Below are 18,057 nucleotides of genomic sequence, written 5' to 3'. Positions count from 1 at the left end.
TCACCCTCTGCCAAGACATGGCACCCCACATGGATCTATTTGATTCGCCAGGAAATCCGAATCAAGAGCAAAATAGCCTTTCCTAGTTGCATGAGGCCGGAATTGGGCCGGCCTCCGATAATAGCCGGCCATCTTTTATGTGCGACACTGTGTATAGTTGCACTGCTTGGTGTTATCTTGGTACTTTTTATGTGTATTCTGGGCCATTTTCTATAGAAATTATTTTAGTAACCTGTGAGAATGCTAGGCGATCGGAAGATAGAAATAGAGGATAAAAACAGGCTATGGTGAAGAAGCTTTCAAATAGACAGATTGCCAGATGATAAGGTCCCATGGCCTTTCATCTAGATTCAGCCACATTCTGATGACTAGCTGTATTGCAGCCACGTGAGCAGGTCGTTTAATAGTATAGGATTATTCGTGCGTCTAAGAGGTATCAGAGGTCGTCTTTATGACAATGTAAATGCGAGTGCATGCGCGGGAACAGGGATTCTATATCATATACTGTACATTCGGGTATATTATACAAGTGTCAGTCGTCTATCACTATCTTCGGCTTAGTTATGTTTGATGGCCACCCTTCAAAGTGGATGTTCCCCCAAGGACCTAGGACTCACCAGATGAGAGCCTATGGTGAAGAGCATAACATCCAACTCAATCCAACACTTTTATAATGCTTTTGGGCTTTATGTCCCCCTCCCTTGTTTCGCTTCGCCTCCAATCTGATCTTCTATGCTTGGGGAGACCGTTTGAAGTTTCCTGTATTCTTCTTCAAGTCTTCGCTGAATCTCGAACTCCGCCTGCCGTTCTTGTCGAATACGCTGCTTTTCCATATCTCGCTCAACCCCCTTATGCATGGACTTCAGAAATAACTAAAAGTTAGCGTCGGTCAATGTTTCAGAGCAAGGTACATACAGCTTTTTCTTGTTCTTGTGCCCAGTGAACGAAGTAGATGATTCCCGCCGTACCCAAACCGGTAGCAGCCAGTGTGAACTTAGATGCTCGAGACATTCTTATGTGTTTCCAATTGTGCGAGTTAAATTTTTGTTTTAAAAAACCCAATTATCAGGCACCACAGATCTAAAGAACTCTGGCATGATCCAGAACCTGCACCGGATTATCGGCGATCATCACCATGGCGGTGATAAGTGGCAGAACACAGACCGCCCACAGCTGACCCGGCCTCGGGGAGATCATCGGCGCATCTCCACGCCTCCGCCTTATCTGTGCTGTGTCCCTATTCCTCCCCTCCGTCTTTTTTCTCGATTTACATTATCAGCCGAGAGGATATATTAGTAGAGATGGTGAGCGCATGACTATGGGTGGTCGTGAAAGCTGGCAATGCTAACAATACGTTACAGTCCGCTCAGAACTCCGCAGGCATTCAGACCCTCCTCGATGTAAGTCGTGCTGTCATGGTATATTGCAAGGGTTGCATGATTTAACGCAAGTATTAGGCCGAGAGAGAGGCTCAAAAGATTGTTCAACAAGGTCTGTCGGATTGATACAAGCTTGGGAACATGACATGCATATACTGACGCATCGCGCTTGTTCAGCTAGAGAGTGTATGATTCCCTCCACCCCTCTCGACATAAGATATGCAGACCTGATGTGTAATTCCTAGACCGTACGAAGCGCATACGGGATGCGAAGTCAGAGGCACAGAAGGAGATCGAAGAATACAGAAATCAGAAGGAACAAGAGTTCAAGAAATTCGAGGCTGAGGTGAGCATGACCCCGCTCAATGAGTGTTGTAAACTTATAGAGCTCTACTAGCTAACCACACATGTTCCTCAACATTAGCACTCGAGCGGATACAAGAAGGCCGAAGAGGATGCAAACAAGGAGGCAGAAGTGAAGCTGCAGGAAATAAAGGATGCTGGAAACAGCAAGGGCGCTAAGGTTGTCGAAGACCTTATCAGTGCGCTGACCGATGTGAAGCCTGAGGCTTCCGAAAAGATCCTGAGCAAGGCATAGGCTTGCGGTCATAAGGCTTCTCCGGCAGCATTGAGGGGACATGTTTATTTGGGGCCTACTATTTTAAATGCTGTGAATATAGCGTTTGCTTCGTTACTTTGATTCCAACCACGTCTAATTCTATTGAAGCCGACCCCAGCAGATGTTGTTGTCAAGGCTGGGCAACGCCTACTTCGGCCTGAGGCAAGATCTAGGTCGTGGCTCTATTTAGATGAGCTACTTCTTCAAATACCATTGAGCTCGGATGGGTCTAAAAGGATACGACTTCCTATAATAAACGTTTGAATCAGGGCTCCAGACGTCTTCCTGGCTCGAAGGCTACGGCAGTCCCATGTTTACACTGTTCCCCTAGGCAATTTCAATGATAATCTAGGCCTTTGGCAGCATTCTGCTTGTCAGTAACCTATTACAAAGCGCATACGCTGGTTAATGCTAAATTTTTATGTTTTCATACATTGATCGCTCATGCTAGGTTTTAATCGTAACGCCTCATCCATTTCTTAATTTGTTTAACCTGAGGCACACATTTTAAGTTCCAGCAGCCATTACATCATCCCGCAATGACCCCCCCCCCCCAAATAACATCATATTCCAAACAAACAGCTAGAGATATAGAAGATGAGATGTGCAGTCGCTACTCTGCGCGCAAACACTAGGTTTGTCGGTTCGAAGCGCGTGAACCAGTACCCTCCACTCAATCATCGACTTCCTCGCGGGTTCCATTCGTCAACCTGTAGAAATCATCTCCATGAGGACACGGGGTCTGACCCACGGCTGGAAGGGCTGGGAAAAGTTATTCAGGATGAATATGCGGTGATTCGAGAAGACTATGGTGAGTCGTTGCCACTTGTTTCAGGCGCTTATAGTTATGTCTCTATGCATGCAAAGAAATTGCTCTTAACCACTGATTCATTGGTTAGATACTCCAAAGCACGCCATTGTCCTGGCCCATGGGCTTCTTGGGTTTGACGAATTGCGCCTTGCTGGCCCTTACTTTCCTGGTGTGCAATATTGGCGCGGTATTAAAGAGGCGTTGTCGGTGAAGGGTATTGAAGTCATCACCGCTACAGTACCTCCTTCAGGATCCGTCGAAGCACGTGCTGAGGAGCTAGCAAAGGACATTGCTGCTGGTGCTCAAGGAAAGGCTGTTAATATTATTGCGTATGCTATAAGACCCCCTTTCCTTTCTCGACCTCGAGTTTTGGAAATCCTTCGACTTATTGAGCTAACCCAGCGCAGTCATAGCATGGTAAAAACCATCCAACTAATATTTAAAGAGAGCATGCTCATTCACACAGCTCCTTAGGGGTGAGACATTCATGTCAAACGAATAGTCCTTAAAATATTGATCCATGTTCTAGCGGGCTTGATTCACGATATATGATCAGTCGTCTGCAACCGAATGATTTTAAAGTTCTGTCTCTGACGACTATTGCAACTCCTCACAGAGGTTAGTCGCAGCATGAGTATGAAGCAGCTACGCCTGGCTAATTAAGCTGCAGGCTCGGCAGTTGCAGACTACATTCTAAAGCAGATTGGCGGTTAGTTTGTTTGGCGCTCCGATCTTAAACATGTCGAGGAAGCTCATGATGTTGATTCATAGATGAGCGTCTTGCTCAGGTATATTACGCTCTCGAACAAATAAAGTTTGAGACCGGTGCTTTCTCTCAGCTAACACGGGATTACATGGAAAAGACGTTCAATCCTACCACTCCTGATGTTGAAGACGTCCGGTATGTGTTCCTCATCACCGTGTGTAGTTAGCGTAAGGCTGAGTCGGTGTAGATACTTTTCTTATGGGGCGTCCATGCAGCCAAGCTTTTGGTCCATATTCCGCCTATCCCATAGGTACCTTGAGCAGGTCGAAGGCCATAATGACGGACTAGTGAGCGTTGCCAGTAGCAGGTGGGGAGGGGAAGATGGCTACAAGGGAACCCTCATGGGCGTGAACCACTTGGACCTGATTAATTGGACTAACAGATTGAAGTGGCTGGCTGGCGAGATCACGGGAAACAGGCGAAGGTCCGTCTAGTAGTCCTCTCTTCCCAAAACCCGTTTGATCGGCTGGGGTAGCTGACGTTAGTGTGCGATTCAGGTTCAATGCTATCGCGTTCTACCTTGCCATTGCAGGTATGTAGCAACTATTCGAACGTGTCTTGGGTATCTGTGGCTGACGGTCCGTACAATGTAATTGCTCAGACATGCTTGCTAAGGAGGGTCTCTAATGTTCTTGCGCGCTAAGAAACTACTGAAGAATCTTGGTGCCTAGAGTATATATCCCACGGAGGGCTCGGATCTGGGCTGCTTAGTTCATTCTAGAAACTGTTCCTACCCAATCAGAATCATTCAAGGGGAGTCATGACATATACTATCACCGGTCCATGGTTGCTGTTAGAGGTCCACAGTACTAGTAGTAGGCCGCTTAATATGTCAAGGAAGGTGGCGGTGCAACACTTCAGCATGCACGGTGTGTGGGAGTGGCTGAGCCATCGGCAATGACATGAAATGGACGGGCCAGAACCATTAAATTGTACCCAGACCCTTGGACGATCCTCCCATTGATAAAAGCATTGAAATGAATCAGACCCTTAAATAAAGGCTGTCGAATTGTACCTTATGATCTAAGACGAGCTATATTAAATAGGACTGGTCTGGTCTACGTCTTTCTGTTTGTTTCTCCTTCTCTTTCTTTTGCTGTAATTAATACGCGCCGAGACTTTGGTGAACCGCTGCCCCACGCCCGCTGCTCTTGTCCCTGACTTTTAACGTCATTCCCCCCCTCGTATGTCTGTAGGGCTTGCCGGATTTCCGCCCCAACTCCTTTGATCATTATCTTTAGCTCCACACAATATTTGGTCAGCCTTGATAAGACTCTTCAGCTGCCGACCGAAGATTCTGAGCTTATATTTTTGTCTTCACCTCAATCTTGCAACTACTGAGACGGTCCATTGGAAGAGTGGTGACCTCTCGCAGTCGAGGTGTTTCCGCAATGTCTGCAACTCTCTACATCGACAGTCCGCACACGCACTTTACCAACCTCGATTTCCTTACGGGCAAGGTTGTGGTAAAATTGAATTCGGAGACCCAAATAAGTGGAATCCAAGTTAAATTAGAGGGAGAAAGTCGAACTCGCCTTTCAGGACCGCGACATCCGCACCATGAGCAATCTGATAAAAAGCGCACCGAGATTGAGGTTCATAAGGTACGGCGCTCCTTTTCTTTCTTTTTTCTTGCTCTCATTTCCACCGTTGCTCATGGACGGGATAGATCTTATACAAGGTTCTCAATCTCTTCCCAACACCGGCTGTCTTCAATGAGAACACTCCGAATACCGTTTGGACTTTTGCTGCGGGGACTTACGAGTATCCGTTTCAGTTCAAGGTAGGCTAGACATTAGCAACGCCTTATCACGGCGAGATGTGCTGATTTTGGCCTAGTTTCCCTTCAACAATGCATGTAGCTTTCAGAATAGCATGCTCACCAATCTCAACATTAGTGGTCTCAAAGTTGAGGTAGCTCGCGATACACATCGACATGTGAAGAAAACATTACCTCCATCATTGAGTGGCTTCCCTCAAATGGCAGACATAAAATATTACGTCAAAGCAACAGTAGTTAGGCCGCAGTTTTACAAAGAAAACATAAGGACGGTATGTACGGGGTCGTGGAAGGATGCAAACCAAGCTTCCGACTCCTATATACCCCATTGTAAAATGACCTGTGGTACATCTGCTTGAAAGGCTGACTTTATTATAGCTTACCAACATAAACTTCCTTCCCATTGAACCACCGAGGACAGGCAATCCGGGTGAAGAAACATATGCACGACGTCAACATCAATTTGCGAAAGGCCCTAGTACATCAAAGATGAAGAGTTTGTTTCAAAAAGGCTCCAGTTCGTCTCTCCGAGATTCTTCGAGTGACTCCCCTCGCGTATCCGCAGACATCAGATTACCAAATCCTTCGATACTCACATGTAACGAACCAATCCCGCTACGTATCCTTGTCAGTAAAACTTCGGAATCATATGAAACGATATTTTTGCAGACACTGCAAATTGAATTAATCGGCTATACCAGAATCCTTGCCCATGATCTAAAACGGGATGAAACCAACACTTCAGTCATCTTCAGCCGCAGTAATATGGCCATTCCACTTGGAAGAGGAGGCGATCCAGTCGGCACTGAGTGGACTATCGATGCTAGTATGTGGAGTCATATACCTCTCCCGAGCTCGGTGGCACCGACCTTTGAAACCTGCAATATCTCGAGGACATATGAGTTAGAAGTGCGGGTCGGTTTGAGCCATGGCACTGTCGGCAATATGAAAGTACGTCCAGTCTCCTCGCCTCATTATGCGCATCCACTAATTATACAAGCCCCAACTCATTGTACTACCGTTACGGATGCCTGTCAAGGTTTACTCTGGAATCGCCCCGCCTCAGGCGCTTCTGGACGCCATGGCTGAAGGCGGGCACATTCAACCAGCAGTTTCCCCTACCAAGCCAAGCCGACCTTCCCAGGAAACCAGTGCACCGCCTCCGATGCCTCCGAGGCCTATTAGACCTCCCGCGCCTATGAATCCAGAGGATGGTTACGACGACGCCCCCCCGAGTTACGAGGACGCAATGGCTGAAACTCTGAGTCCTGTGGATGGCCCCCGTCGCGAGTATAACCCACCAGCTGCCTCCTCCACCGGTAGACCTATTGAATTTGGAACTGATCCAAGCACGCCAGTTCACTCGGGAAAGGATCCTGAGCCCCGGACGCCCTACAGCAACCGTGAAGCGAACTCCTCGTCTGAGTCTTTCGATATGCTTCCGTCTACTCCTCCTGAACCACAGACCAGGTCTCCCCCTACATCTCCCGTCGCACGGCAACAAAGTGTGCTAAAAATTCACAAACTCGCGGCTCTCCAGGAAGACAGTCCACCCCAATATCAGCCTGTAGCAGACCACCAACTGCAGTCGCCCGGAAGCCAAGCACAGCCAAGTTCACCCAGGCCAGATGTTCGGGCTCTAAAACTAGGTGTTCCCAACAGGAAGCCTGTTCCCCGAAGTCCAAACTCCGGAGGTGCTTGATCTTCTGAGATCACTTTTTTAATAGGCTTATTTTACGCCTGGACGTGAACTTATACCATTCAACCCAACTTTCAACAGCCCTAGGGTCCTTTGTTTGGGCTAGGGTAAGCGTTAGGTGCGACAACACCAAGTACTGTTTGAGGAATTTAATACGGGTAGCACTTGCTCCGAACAGCATCGAATGACACCCTGGCTCCATTGTTGTCTGTCTTAAGTGATACGCGGCTCAGTCATGCATCTACAGGAGTTTCTAGGGGCACTTTTCTTTTTCTGTCTTTCCTTGTGAGTCTTCGATATCATACCTTCTCTATGGATAGGACACTTGCGATCCACCTATCTCTACTCGTACAAGTTACATAGTAATCGTAATGCCATTCTACATACATGTACTTCTCTAAATTATACCCTCAACTCCATCCATATACCAGATAGTATAGGTATCATGAGCGACGCAGCAGCAATACACCTTGCTCACTAAGCTGTAAGGGAGTAGAATACAGTTAGGCTGAAAATCTCATTGTTTGTTTTCCCGTCCGTACAAATAAATCTTAAAGTTGCGGTAAATCTTGTGTTGGCCTTAGGCACTAGTGGGACGAATCAGGTCTAGGGTGATATTTCGGAAAAGTGAGCTTCTGCTTCTCTTTGTCGAGCTTCTCTCGTGCCACTTCACGCGCCCCATGCAATTTCTCTTGCCACGATATGCTCTTCCCGATTGATTCGCTGGCTCCATACTGATTTAGTTGTCTCTGGCGAATTAAATTATCGGTTCTGCATCTTCTCCCCATTGCCAGAAAGCCCGAGCTGCTTGTTCCACTACATAAGTGTGAGAGTACCCGACGCGATCAGTCAACGGAGCTTCTATCACACGAGAAGCATTTATTACAATTGCATGTTACATTGCCTCACTAGTGCTATATCTCAATGATTTAATTTTAATAATCTCGAAGGAAAAAGAGACATTAATCAAACATTCTCCATCATGCGTCTCCACCTCATTATTCAACGCCACGGTCTACCCGTAACGCGCATTCTGTGGACGACGGCATCGCCGTCTCTGTACGGTCAGAATACATCGTCTGCTCTCCCCGCATTTGCTTCAGCTATTACCTCTTCACGCGCGCCTAATGCGCTCTATGCGAATGGTGGCTATACTATTGCTCAGCTCCTGGAAGATGTCAATGAGGTTGTTCCTCTTGAGACGGAGCCGGCACTATTTGACAGTGAGTTCAGTGGGCAATGGGGACTTGAAGACTATGTAGTTGAAGTTGGGGGCTCCGAGTGTCTACATTTCATGGAGGTGGAAGGTCTTTTGAGAGATGGCGACGAAATCTTGTGAGTATTTGGACTCTATCATACTGCTAGGCACCGACAAAGCATGCATTACAGTGACGTTTACTCACGCCCGACCAATCAAGGATTCGCGCACTACAAATATCCGACTTACGAGCTAGGCGACTGACCGGGCGACATCAAATCTCGACCGATGGCAAGCACCTCATAGACGGTGTACCCTTTGGAAAGCCTTTCCTGAAACGACCGGTCTCTTCAAGACCTGCGATCACTATCCCTCCACGGAAGAGAAGACGTACTACATTTGCGACACAAGACAATGTAGTCGGGTATCACGAGGAGGATACTGAGTGGGCTCTTCCGCGAATTCGCTCTCTCAAAGAACTTTCTGCTCTCAGAGGCGTTGATGAGCCTGAAACTGGTATTATGGATGGCAATGTGGAGTATAATGACGATGAGGACGAGGATGAATATGAGGACTATCATGAGAACCGCGAGGATGCTGGCAACGGTACCGTTATTCGCCATCACATAGATAACACTGAAGATGCTGAAGCATCAGAGAGTGGTGCAGATGCATCTGACATCGATACTAGAGACTTAGAAGATGAGCTAAAGGACCTAAAGGAGGATTTGGATATCTCAGCCATGCCAGAAACCGAGCCGATGGATGATGAACAACATGAGACTGAACACAAAGGCTATGCGTTGCGCTCAAGGCTGAGCACCTCGCATGCAGCACCAACCAGGGGTTCAGTGGCACAGGACATTCAGGCTTCCCCAGAAGGAAGGTCCTTCCGAAGGGATTCAAAATCGGTTAGGTTCAGTCAGCAAAAAAAGGAATCGCCGCTGCTTCCTTCCCAAGAATCTTTGATAGCCAAAGCGCCGTCAGTTTCGGAATCAAGCTCCAATTCAAGTGACAGTGCCAGCAGCACTTCTGTGAGTGACTCCAGTGACACAGATTCGGGTGTGGGTTCGAGTTCTTCGGATGATTCCTCCGAATCAAGTGATGATTCTAGCTCCGATTCAAGTATTTCAACTTCAGAGTCGGAGGACGAAGAGATATCAACCGCCCCACTCGTAGCCAACCCTCCTGGCCATGGCTCCGTAAGAACGAAGAAGAGCAATCAACGCAACAAAATGCGACGAAGACTGTCAAAGTTGAAGGAGCTTGGTGCCTTGCCCGCGGAGGCAGATTTTGCTGCTCTGCGAGACTGGGAGGACAAGAATAAAGGCCAGCGTTTTGTGCCTGAAAGCTCAGGTTCTAATAATGGCCCTGAGATGGACGAATTCGAGGAAAGACGGCAAAAGTTGCTTCGTGATATTGATTCAGGGGGCATCGACATCACCGACGGCACCTTTTCCCCTCTAAAGCCGGCCGAGGAAAGCAACCAGTCGCAGCCTAAAGAGCTTGCAAAGAAGCACGATGCTGCTATGGAGGAGGCCGGCGAAGTCGGCCCAGAGCCAAAACGACGTACCCTAGATGTTGCAAGCTCCCGAAGGTTACTCTTCGGCTCCCTTGGTGTTAGAACGCCGCGGACCAAAGAAGACGAGGAAGCTACTCGAAAGAAGCTCGCAGGGAAGGCGAATAATTTCGTCTCTCAGAAGAATTTGTCTGATGAGCCTACTGGTGCTCCTGAAAGTGACTTGGACGAGGACTGGGAAAATAAACTTGTAATTAGAGCTACTGAGTGCATTTATGATGACATTCAATTGACGGCACCTCCTTTCCCTTTCGAGCAGCGTTGGGATTACGAAGCTGGTGACCTCATAAGACAACGCAAGGGCTTAGGAAAAAAGAGGAAAAGGCGCCAGCAACTCCAAGTCTACGATGGGGAAGAAAATTATTATGGAGGTGGTGAGAACAGTTTTGTCGACGGTGATCTGCAGCCCAACTACGACGACTCGGAACTACACACCGAGGCAAACAATCATGAAGCTGCGCAGACTGCAGAGGAAAATTCAAGTGATCTGCCTTCAGTCCCTAGTGACCCAAGCTCTCTTCGCGACCTTGTTGAAGACGACTTGAAATGTGGATGCGTACTTGCCTTTAAACAGTTGGAAGTGTCTAAAGCCACAAACTGGCAACCCACCGTGACCGATTTTCGAGTTGCGATGATACATGACGTGTATGATGATAAGACCCTCAATCTCCGGCTTGCGAAGCGAGACCGCAGACAGATCAAAGAAACAGAAGTTGAGGAAGATGGACCTCAATACAGTGGATTTGAAATGCCGGGCTATGAAGACGAAGGTGAAGATGACGGCTTCAGAGAGATGTCCTTTGCCGATCTCATTGACCCGAAGCTTCTTCGGCCTGCAGAACTTGAAAAGACTAGGCAGACCAACAAGTCAGTACATTGATCTCCTTTTACTTTCGAGTTGCCTCGCGATTATGCGCTCACCCGACCAAGCTCCCCAGAGTTATTTCCGCGAAACCCCAGTCCGGCTACAATCCAACCTGGGACGTCCGGCGGGCTTGCAGATTATGAACAGACAATCAAGGAATCTGGCAAGCGGATCAACAAACTGGCTCACGAGGTATCTACAAGCAGTACGACTGATGGCATGCATGCTTCTGCAGGAGATGCCAGTCCCGAGATCAGGTCACCGACGTTTGATGGGTTCCAGTCCTCTAGCCCAACATCAGGGCAACCGCTGAAGGATAGCTTAGTCCATGAGGCGTCATCCGCTACAGATCGGAAAGCGAATGATTCTGACAGCAGTCACTCCGACCCTCACTCTCTTCTGGGCAAAGATGTTCAGTCTATGTCCCACTCATCTCCGCCTCCCATTCTTCCTGATAATTTCTCGTCACCCCCATCGGACGATGATCTGCAGATGCTTAGCACTCCAGGGAGTGGAGTTTCGTTCAGCCGCCTGATGGACCAGCTGTTCGATGGCGACGAAGAAACAAGTAACTCCCCTCCGGTCAAGAGGGAAGTGAGTCAACTCCCGGAAAGACCGGAGTCTCGGTCATCGCCTGATTCCGTCGTTCCCAATCCGTTTTACAAAATCGACAAAGCCCGCGAAACCCAACGTCGACGTAGTTCTCAGAAGCAGATATCTAGCACTAAGGAAGGAGACTCAACAATGGATTATGTGTCGGCAGTGGAATTCCCTTCTTCATCTCCACGCCGGTCAGCGAGGGTGAGGAAGAGGAAGTCTTACCCGTCGCAAGATGATTTATTGGTCAGCGCCCCCATGGGAGGTGTTCCACGGGGCAAGCAGAAGATTCCAGGCGCTCAGGACTCCTCCGCGTCCCACGAAATAATTGACTTGACTCAAGCCAGCCCTGCACGGTCTGCCGGAGGCAATGACCAGGATTTTACTCGGACCCGTCGGCTTTCTCGAGACCCGGGATGGGTGCACAAGAATATCCCCAGCACCCGCAGACAAACCCGGTTGTCATCAGCGGGGCCAAAAGTAGATGTCATGAAAGAGGTCAGCATCAGTCCATCACCCCGGCGGGGGGAAAAGCGCAGGCCAAAATCCTGAGCGAATGGCGGCTTGATCTTTCCTTGTTGGTTGGTGCATTCTTGCGCCATGAGAGGCTAGTGCTAGTGTCTGGCATTGATGGTTCTGGACCCCCCAGAGGCTTGTATTAGTATCTATATGTGTGTGTGTATATGTGTGTGTTTATGCTATGGTACATATGAAGAGATATCCTGTGTATAGCTTACGTTAGTAAAAAGGATGAAGGATGGCGTTGATGACGTCTGACAAAACCTGGTCGTTGATTGGTTGACCGTTTACGTCATGGCATTACTATCAATACTACAGTAAATGAACGAAATCAATACTATGAAATAATCATGATCAGAGAGGCAAGAGAACAAATGATCCAGATCAAGGCAACCCCTCCTCTCTCCTTCTCTCTATAAGCTTTAGTACATCCAATTCCCTTACGGAACCAGTATCAGACATCTAGATAATTTCCACACTACCTTCCCACCTGACCTAAGAAGGTACTCTTTCAAATCCATTGAACTCGCCCAATCCTAATGCACGTACCCCTCTCTCGCGGGGCACGCAACAGCTTCTCATCGCCTGTTTTCTACTCGCTATCCTCTCCTCGTCATATCCTGCTTGCCTCTTCTTATTCTCCCTTCCATTCCCGCTGCCGTTGTGGTTGTCGCAATTCTACCTTCTGTTCTTGCGCGTGCTGCACCCATCCAACTTCACCCCCCTTAGCCCACTCACGCCGCTTCACGTCCGCTAGGTCATCATCGTCTTCTTCCCTTTGCTCTCCATCTACCCCATTCCCGTCTAGACGTCTCATACTACCTACCGAGAAAACTTCCATTCATATTCGGCCATTCTCTTCAACACAATCTTGTAAACTCTCACACACCACCGCAAAAATGGCACAAGAATACAAACTCAAGGACATCTCATCCCTGGCGGACATCAAGGAAATGGACAAGGTGGAGTCCGAAGTGGAGGGCATAGAGGATGGTAAGGTCCTAGTGGTGAACTATGAAGGTCAATTTCATGCCATGAGTCCTAGATGTACCCACTATGGAGCGCCATTGAAACTTGGTGTTGTTGCTCCGGAGGGACGGATTACTTGCCCCTGGCATGGAGGTAAGTCTGCCTCGTTTGGCTTTGGTTGAGAGGACACCGTGGACTGATTATCATCCGTAGCATGCTTCAATATCAGCACCGGCGATGTTGAGGACGCACCCGCTCCCAAGGCTTTGCATAAGTTTGATGTCTTCGAGAAGAATGGTGCGGTCTATATCAAGGGAGAGGAATCGACCATTAAGTCCGGTCAAAGGGATCCGGTTGCCCAGTGCAGTGCTTCCGCTCCAGAGAAGCTAGTCATTGTAGGAGGGTAAGATCTCTGAACGTATGCATCATTCCTAGTGGCAGTAGATCTAACACCAAGCAGTGGAAGTGGTACTTTTGGTGTCGTCGAGGCCATTCGCGAGTTGAAATACAAGGGTGACATCACCATCATTTCTCGAGAACCCAATCTGCCTATTGACAGAACCAAGTTGTCCAAGGCTCTGATCTCAGATCCTTCGAAGATCGAGTGGCGCCCTCGTGAGTGGTACGAGAGCGTCTCCGTCGAAACTGTCACTGATGAAGTGACGTCGGTGGACTTCAACAAGAGGACTGTGGCCACTAAATCGGGCAAGACATACCCGTACACCAAGCTGGTACTTGCTACTGGTGGTGTGCCACGCACTCTCCCCGTGGAAGGCTTCAATGACCTAGGCAACATCTTCCTCCTGCGCTTTGTCACCGATGTACAGTCCATCCTCAAGGCAGTAGGCGAGAAGAACAAGAAGATCGTCGTCATTGGTAGTTCATTCATTGGTATGGAGGTGGGCAACGCACTCGCCAAAGAGAACGATGTCACCATTGTCGGTCAAGAAAAGGCCCCTATGGAGCGCGTCTTGGGTGAGGAGGTCGGTCGAATCATTCAAGGTAATCTGGAGAAGGCGGGTGTCAAATTCAAGCTGCAGGCCGGCGTTGCGAAAGCCACACCTTCTAGTTCGGACTCTAGCAAGGTCGGGGCTGTCCATCTCAACGACGGCGCCGTCCTCGAAGCCGACTTAGTCATTTTGGGTGTCGGCGTACGTCCAGCAACCGACTTCCTCAAAAACAATCAGGCCATTACTTTAGAGAACGACGGTTCAATCAGAACTGATGAGCATTTCGCTGTCCCTGGTTTAGACAACCATGTCTTTGCTATCGGTGACATTGCCACATACCCTTATCATGGCCCCGGGACGGACCCAAAGGGCACCCACACTCGCATCGAGCACTGGAACGTTGCACAAAATGCTGGCCGCGGCGTCGCCCGCGCTATTGTTCATAGCCTCGCAAACTCAGCCTCATCGTTACAATCCCTGAAACCGAAGGCCTTCATCCCAATTTTCTGGTCTGCTGTGGGCGCTCAATTACGGTACTGCGGTAATACCCCCAACGGCTGGGATAGCCTCGTTATGAAGGGTGAGCCCGAGAACGCCAAGTTCGCCGCGTACTACTGTAAGGGCGATACAGTGGTCGCTGTTGCGACAATGGGCATGGATCCCATTATGGTGAAGTGCGCGGAGTTGATGCGCCGGAAGAATATGCCGTCTAAGTCGCAGATTGAGAATGGTGTTGATGTCTTGAAAGTAGGATTGCCGGAAGGTATCAGGATTTAACTAGCATAGACTGCTCGCAATAGTACAGTTTATTGGTTGTTTTCAATTCATGAGTGAGCTGGTTAGCTGAATTTGTAAAGGTTTGTATGGTTACCTATTTATATATATTATTAGCTTGTTGCACCATTTGATCAAAAAGCCAGCGTTGTCGATTGGTCAAGCTTTGTATAAGAAGTTCATCCCGCGGATATATATCTTCCGTAAGGGTCGCATATATGATTCCAGAATAAGTTTTGATTTCTCCCTCTAACGCCCAACATGATAATAATATAGAACATGGAATGCTAACTTCTATACACAAACATAACTTGATTGAATTTAATCGAGACGGAGTAAGCTCAGAGTTAAACTCGATTCATAGGTCATTTCTCCTTCTTTTCTTTCTTCTTGGACTTGGACGATTTGGATTTCTTCTCCTTCTCGGCCTTCGGCTCCTTGGTCTTGCTGGGAGTATCTGGTTCTGGGATAGCAGCTACCGATGGCGCTGCTAGTGCGCCGGACATGGAAACCCGGGGTTCTTGACTAAGTCCCCTCCGTGGGGTGGCAGACGTGGTCAAGACACCATTACGCTCATCTTCAAGCACTCTCGCTTCTTCCTCCGGGGAGAGCATCGTGCCCTCAATGCTAAGAAAACTGCGATCGCGCTCCGAACCGGGGATGACGTCGACATCGACGACCCGGAAACGGACAGTGCCGCGTACACGGTGACCAGATACAGACTGGAAGTAGCCCTCTGCAGCAGACTCATCGTCCTCAGCATTGACTTCTTCATTGAGGGTGTCGGAGACGGGGTTTGCCAACGAGACGGGGTTGAAGTGCTCTTTTTCTTGATCGAAAGAGGCAGACGGTTCGGATTCATCATCTTCGGATGCGGTGGTTGTTTTTTGCTGGTCTCCGCTGACGCTGCCTTCTTCGCCTGGTGGGACCCATTTCCAGTTCGAGGGGAGTCTCTTGCGCTCAATACCGACGGAGAAGAGGTTGAGCACAACGGCGCCCAGGAAGCCTTCGGACTGGACGTTGACCCATCCTTCGAGAATTTGACCTCTCTGTGGCCGGAAAACCAGAAATGTTGCAGTCAGGTAAACGTACAGCACGCCGTATTCGCCTGCTGTCTTGGCGAGTGTTAATGGTTTCGGATTGGGATCTGCGGGATCAGAGGACGTAGATGGGGATGGCGGAGTACTCGATATCGAGGCATCAGAGTAGGCCAGTACAATTCCTTGAAGTGGAGCGTAGTAAGTAAGAAGGAGAGGGGAGAGATGTTCTGCCAGAAGAGAGGCTTTAGCATGAGTCGGGGAAATCGAGATGGGCGATAGAGGAAGATAGAGCGTTGCGGTGGTCAGAACATAAGGCGAGTCTGGAATTGCTGTTTCTTCTGTGCCGGCCTGTTTGATCTTCGTCTTATCCTTAGACTTCTTGCTCTTTTTCTTCTTTCCGCTGTCATGAGCGGCAGTTTCGTCGGTGAATTGGTTCGATTCGTGCTTGCGCTTCTTCTTTGACGGCGATGAGGATGATACATCCTTGTTCTTGTGCTTGCGCTTGCGCTCTTTTTCAGGGGAAGGTATGGCAGTTGGGACCTGGTCCGAATCAATTTCCATCGCGTCGACGGCCATTGTGTTCGATCGTGGCGCAATGGGTGCGCCTGTGAAGTATCTTCGAGAATTGATATCCGATTGATTTTCAGATGTCGAGAACTTTTTTTTTTTTTTTCTTTTCCTTCTTTGCTCATGTGGGGAAACAGAAGGCGGTGATTAGGGCGGTAAGTTTCAAGGCAGTCGCCAAGTCGCAACTCCATGAAAGACAACATGCGATAGTGCTCCATGGCGCTAACTCTTTTGTATAAAATCAAAAGTGGTTGATTTCTCGTGCTGCCTACAGGCACGGGACTGTAATATCTCCATGGCTTCTCTGTTGTCTCTTGCTGGTTGGGCATTTCTACCAAATGTGAGTGTTATCTTCACCTTTCCTTCTTCCCAGGTTCCCGTTAAGCCCCATGCAGCACGCTATGGCCATTACTGACAACGTGGGATACAGTATGCGACTTCCATAGTTCAGAATATTTACTACGGAATTACCATTCGCGCGGGTGAACCTCGACCCCAACCCCCCTCTCCGCGCTATGCACGACATCGCCGTCGCATCTTTATACTGGTTGTGACAAGCTATCTCCTCTACACGCTCTATGAGACATTTCATCGGGTCCAGGCTGCCGGTGATTTTTACAAAGCACTTGGAGTCTCTCCACTGGCCGATGATAGGACGATTAAAACGCGATTCCGGCGCCTTGCGGCGCAGCATCATCCAGACAAGTTTAACCAAGGGGATGGCATCCCTTCCGACGACTACTTTGTATATTTAAAGTTGGCGCAAGAGACCTTACTGGATCCTGCGAAGCGGTTTGCATATGATAGATTTGGACCCGATATTCTTGGTTGGGGTAATGTCAAGACCGTGCAAGACTTTCTGTTTAGGGGTTTACAACGGTCGATACCGCAGTATGTGGGAGGATTCGTGACCATTGTCATCTTGAACTTCACCTGGTGGGCCAACTGGGGTCGTTATGTGAGTGATCACCTTCTGTTGCTGCTTGTCTCCTCCTAACCGTGCACAGTGGCGCTTCTTTACTTTTGCTGCCTTGATCACTCTTGAACTAGCTTTGATCACGCAGCCAAGAGCGTTATTCTTCCCTGCATCCTATATCCCTGTGGAGCTACAAAAGTTGCTGGGCATTTCTACGAAGACGCCGAGTTTCTATCTCCTACCATTTCAGATCTTGACTCTTGCGCAGCGTGCCTCCGTAATGCTACATATCTTTATTTCGCAGGTGACACCGCCAGAGGTCAGCAAAGGGTCGTCTTCCGCAGCGGGTGAGCGTATCCACCCGCAGACCATGCAGCGCCTCGCGCAATTAGCTCAGCTCTCTCGGGCTACAGACGGCGAGTCGACGCGGCTGTTGCAGCTGGGATTTGCGCCATTTAAAGGCGATCGGGAGAGCGTTGCCACGCTGCGCAAGGGCATGAAGGAGGGGCTAGTCCTGAGCAGTGTACGAGCTAGTCCAGGGGTGCAGCAAGCTGTCGGGGAGGTGATTGAACGGAAAAGGCAAGACAAGAAGGCCGATTAGCGCTGGAGTTGAGGATGAGCGGTTAATTGTACATGTATTCAAGTGATTCGGCGACATTATATCTGATAAGCTCATTACAGGTCATGAACTGTTATAGAGATTGATATTCTCGATGTAGATGGGCACCGATAGTATTAGATATTGTACATTGAAAGATTTTGATGTGAGATGGGAGGTGAGGCAATTTCGCCCCAACTTGCAGGTTCCCAGGACTCGGATTAATATTGAGCCCTTTAATTCCTATCTCGTTCGATTACTTGAGCAAATAACTCTCGGCGGTTGGGGATTATCAATGGGAACGGATAGCCCGGACATTAAGCCCGTTTCCCGGTCATTGCGCGGTTTTCTGATTTAGTAATTCGAGTGCCTTGTGTGATTGTGTTCCGTTTGTGGCGAACCGGTCGGGAGAGATTTCTTGGTTCAAGTCT

General features: G+C 48.7%; 7 protein-coding genes across 7 annotated transcripts; 5 read left to right on the top strand and 2 right to left on the bottom strand.

Moving 5' to 3' along the window:
* Positions 1-351: 351 nt before the first annotated feature.
* BDV38DRAFT_256930 (protein PET117) lies at positions 352-1,184 on the bottom strand. The gene is made up of 2 exons (XM_032055554.1): positions 916-1,184; positions 352-860 (listed from the first exon to the last, which is right to left on the bottom strand). Exons 1-2 carry the CDS (start codon positions 1,009-1,011, stop codon positions 687-689), a joined length of 270 nt encoding a protein of 89 aa, XP_031910048.1. The 5' UTR covers positions 1,012-1,184; the 3' UTR covers positions 352-686.
* On the top strand, positions 1,136-4,202 carry BDV38DRAFT_273933 (triglyceride lipase; the record flags this gene model as incomplete). Its single annotated transcript, XM_032057761.1, has 9 exons — positions 1,136-1,148; positions 2,609-2,809; positions 2,898-3,138; positions 3,339-3,427; positions 3,480-3,518; positions 3,581-3,710; positions 3,763-3,999; positions 4,073-4,107; positions 4,177-4,202. 9 exons carry the CDS (start codon positions 1,136-1,138, stop codon positions 4,200-4,202), a joined length of 1,011 nt encoding a protein of 336 aa, XP_031910047.1.
* Positions 4,203-4,321: 119 nt separating this feature from the next.
* On the top strand, positions 4,322-7,571 carry BDV38DRAFT_295588 (arrestin (or S-antigen), N-terminal domain protein). The gene is made up of 5 exons (XM_032062728.1): positions 4,322-5,179; positions 5,245-5,358; positions 5,415-5,627; positions 5,734-6,306; positions 6,356-7,571. The coding sequence occupies exons 1-5, from the start codon at positions 4,967-4,969 to the stop codon at positions 7,055-7,057; spliced, it is 1,815 nt and encodes a 604-aa protein (XP_031910046.1). The 5' UTR covers positions 4,322-4,966; the 3' UTR covers positions 7,058-7,571.
* Positions 7,572-7,627: 56 nt separating this feature from the next.
* On the top strand, positions 7,628-12,149 carry BDV38DRAFT_256910 (uncharacterized protein). The gene is made up of 3 exons (XM_032055553.1): positions 7,628-8,389; positions 8,473-10,698; positions 10,762-12,149. The coding sequence occupies exons 1-3, from the start codon at positions 8,037-8,039 to the stop codon at positions 11,843-11,845; spliced, it is 3,663 nt and encodes a 1,220-aa protein (XP_031910045.1). The 5' UTR covers positions 7,628-8,036; the 3' UTR covers positions 11,846-12,149.
* Positions 12,150-12,711: 562 nt separating this feature from the next.
* On the top strand, positions 12,712-14,508 carry nfr1 (putative AIF-like mitochondrial oxidoreductase (Nfrl); the record flags this gene model as incomplete). The annotated part of the gene is made up of 3 exons (XM_032060642.1): positions 12,712-12,934; positions 12,995-13,184; positions 13,242-14,508. 3 exons carry the CDS (start codon positions 12,712-12,714, stop codon positions 14,506-14,508), a joined length of 1,680 nt encoding a protein of 559 aa, XP_031910044.1.
* Positions 14,509-14,589: 81 nt separating this feature from the next.
* BDV38DRAFT_295584 (DNA-directed RNA polymerase I subunit RPA43) lies at positions 14,590-16,330 on the bottom strand (the record flags this gene model as incomplete). The annotated part of the gene is made up of 2 exons (XM_032062727.1): positions 14,590-16,218; positions 16,248-16,330. 2 exons carry the CDS (start codon positions 16,328-16,330, stop codon positions 14,871-14,873), a joined length of 1,431 nt encoding a protein of 476 aa, XP_031910043.1. The 3' UTR covers positions 14,590-14,870.
* Positions 16,222-17,978, top strand: BDV38DRAFT_256901 (J domain-containing protein). Its single transcript, XM_032055552.1, has 3 exons — positions 16,222-16,452; positions 16,543-17,070; positions 17,120-17,978. Exons 1-3 carry the CDS (start codon positions 16,408-16,410, stop codon positions 17,627-17,629), a joined length of 1,083 nt encoding a protein of 360 aa, XP_031910042.1. The 5' UTR covers positions 16,222-16,407; the 3' UTR covers positions 17,630-17,978.
* The last annotated feature ends 79 nt before the right edge of the window (positions 17,979-18,057 follow it).

Source organism: Aspergillus pseudotamarii (assembly GCF_009193445.1).
Source record: "Aspergillus pseudotamarii strain CBS 117625 unplaced genomic scaffold BDV38scaffold_59, whole genome shotgun sequence".
In the NCBI taxonomy this organism is placed as follows: Eukaryota; Fungi; Ascomycota; class Eurotiomycetes; order Eurotiales; family Aspergillaceae; genus Aspergillus; species Aspergillus pseudotamarii.
This window is presented reverse-complemented; position numbering and strand designations above follow the sequence as displayed.

Coding starts and splice junctions, on each gene's coding strand:
- BDV38DRAFT_295588 (XM_032062728.1), top strand. CDS start 4,967: ATGTCTGCAACTCTCTACATCGACAGTCCGCACACGCACTTTACCAAC. Junction 5,180..5,244: donor CCGAGATTGAGGTTCATAAG/GTACGGCGCTCC, acceptor TGGACGGGATAG/ATCTTATACAAGGTTCTCAA. Junction 6,307..6,355: donor GCACTGTCGGCAATATGAAA/GTACGTCCAGTC, acceptor TAATTATACAAG/CCCCAACTCATTGTACTACC.
- BDV38DRAFT_256930 (XM_032055554.1), bottom strand. CDS start 1,011: ATGTCTCGAGCATCTAAGTTCACACTGGCTGCTACCGGTTTGGGTACG. Junction 861..915: donor CACAAGAACAAGAAAAAGCT/GTATGTACCTTG, acceptor TTATTTCTGAAG/TCCATGCATAAGGGGGTTGA.
- BDV38DRAFT_256901 (XM_032055552.1), top strand. CDS start 16,408: ATGGCTTCTCTGTTGTCTCTTGCTGGTTGGGCATTTCTACCAAAT. Junction 16,453..16,542: donor GTTGGGCATTTCTACCAAAT/GTGAGTGTTATC, acceptor CGTGGGATACAG/TATGCGACTTCCATAGTTCA. Junction 17,071..17,119: donor GGGCCAACTGGGGTCGTTAT/GTGAGTGATCAC, acceptor AACCGTGCACAG/TGGCGCTTCTTTACTTTTGC.
- BDV38DRAFT_256910 (XM_032055553.1), top strand. CDS start 8,037: ATGCGTCTCCACCTCATTATTCAACGCCACGGTCTACCCGTAACGCGC. Junction 8,390..8,472: donor AGAGATGGCGACGAAATCTT/GTGAGTATTTGG, acceptor CGACCAATCAAG/GATTCGCGCACTACAAATAT. Junction 10,699..10,761: donor AAGACTAGGCAGACCAACAA/GTCAGTACATTG, acceptor CACCCGACCAAG/CTCCCCAGAGTTATTTCCGC.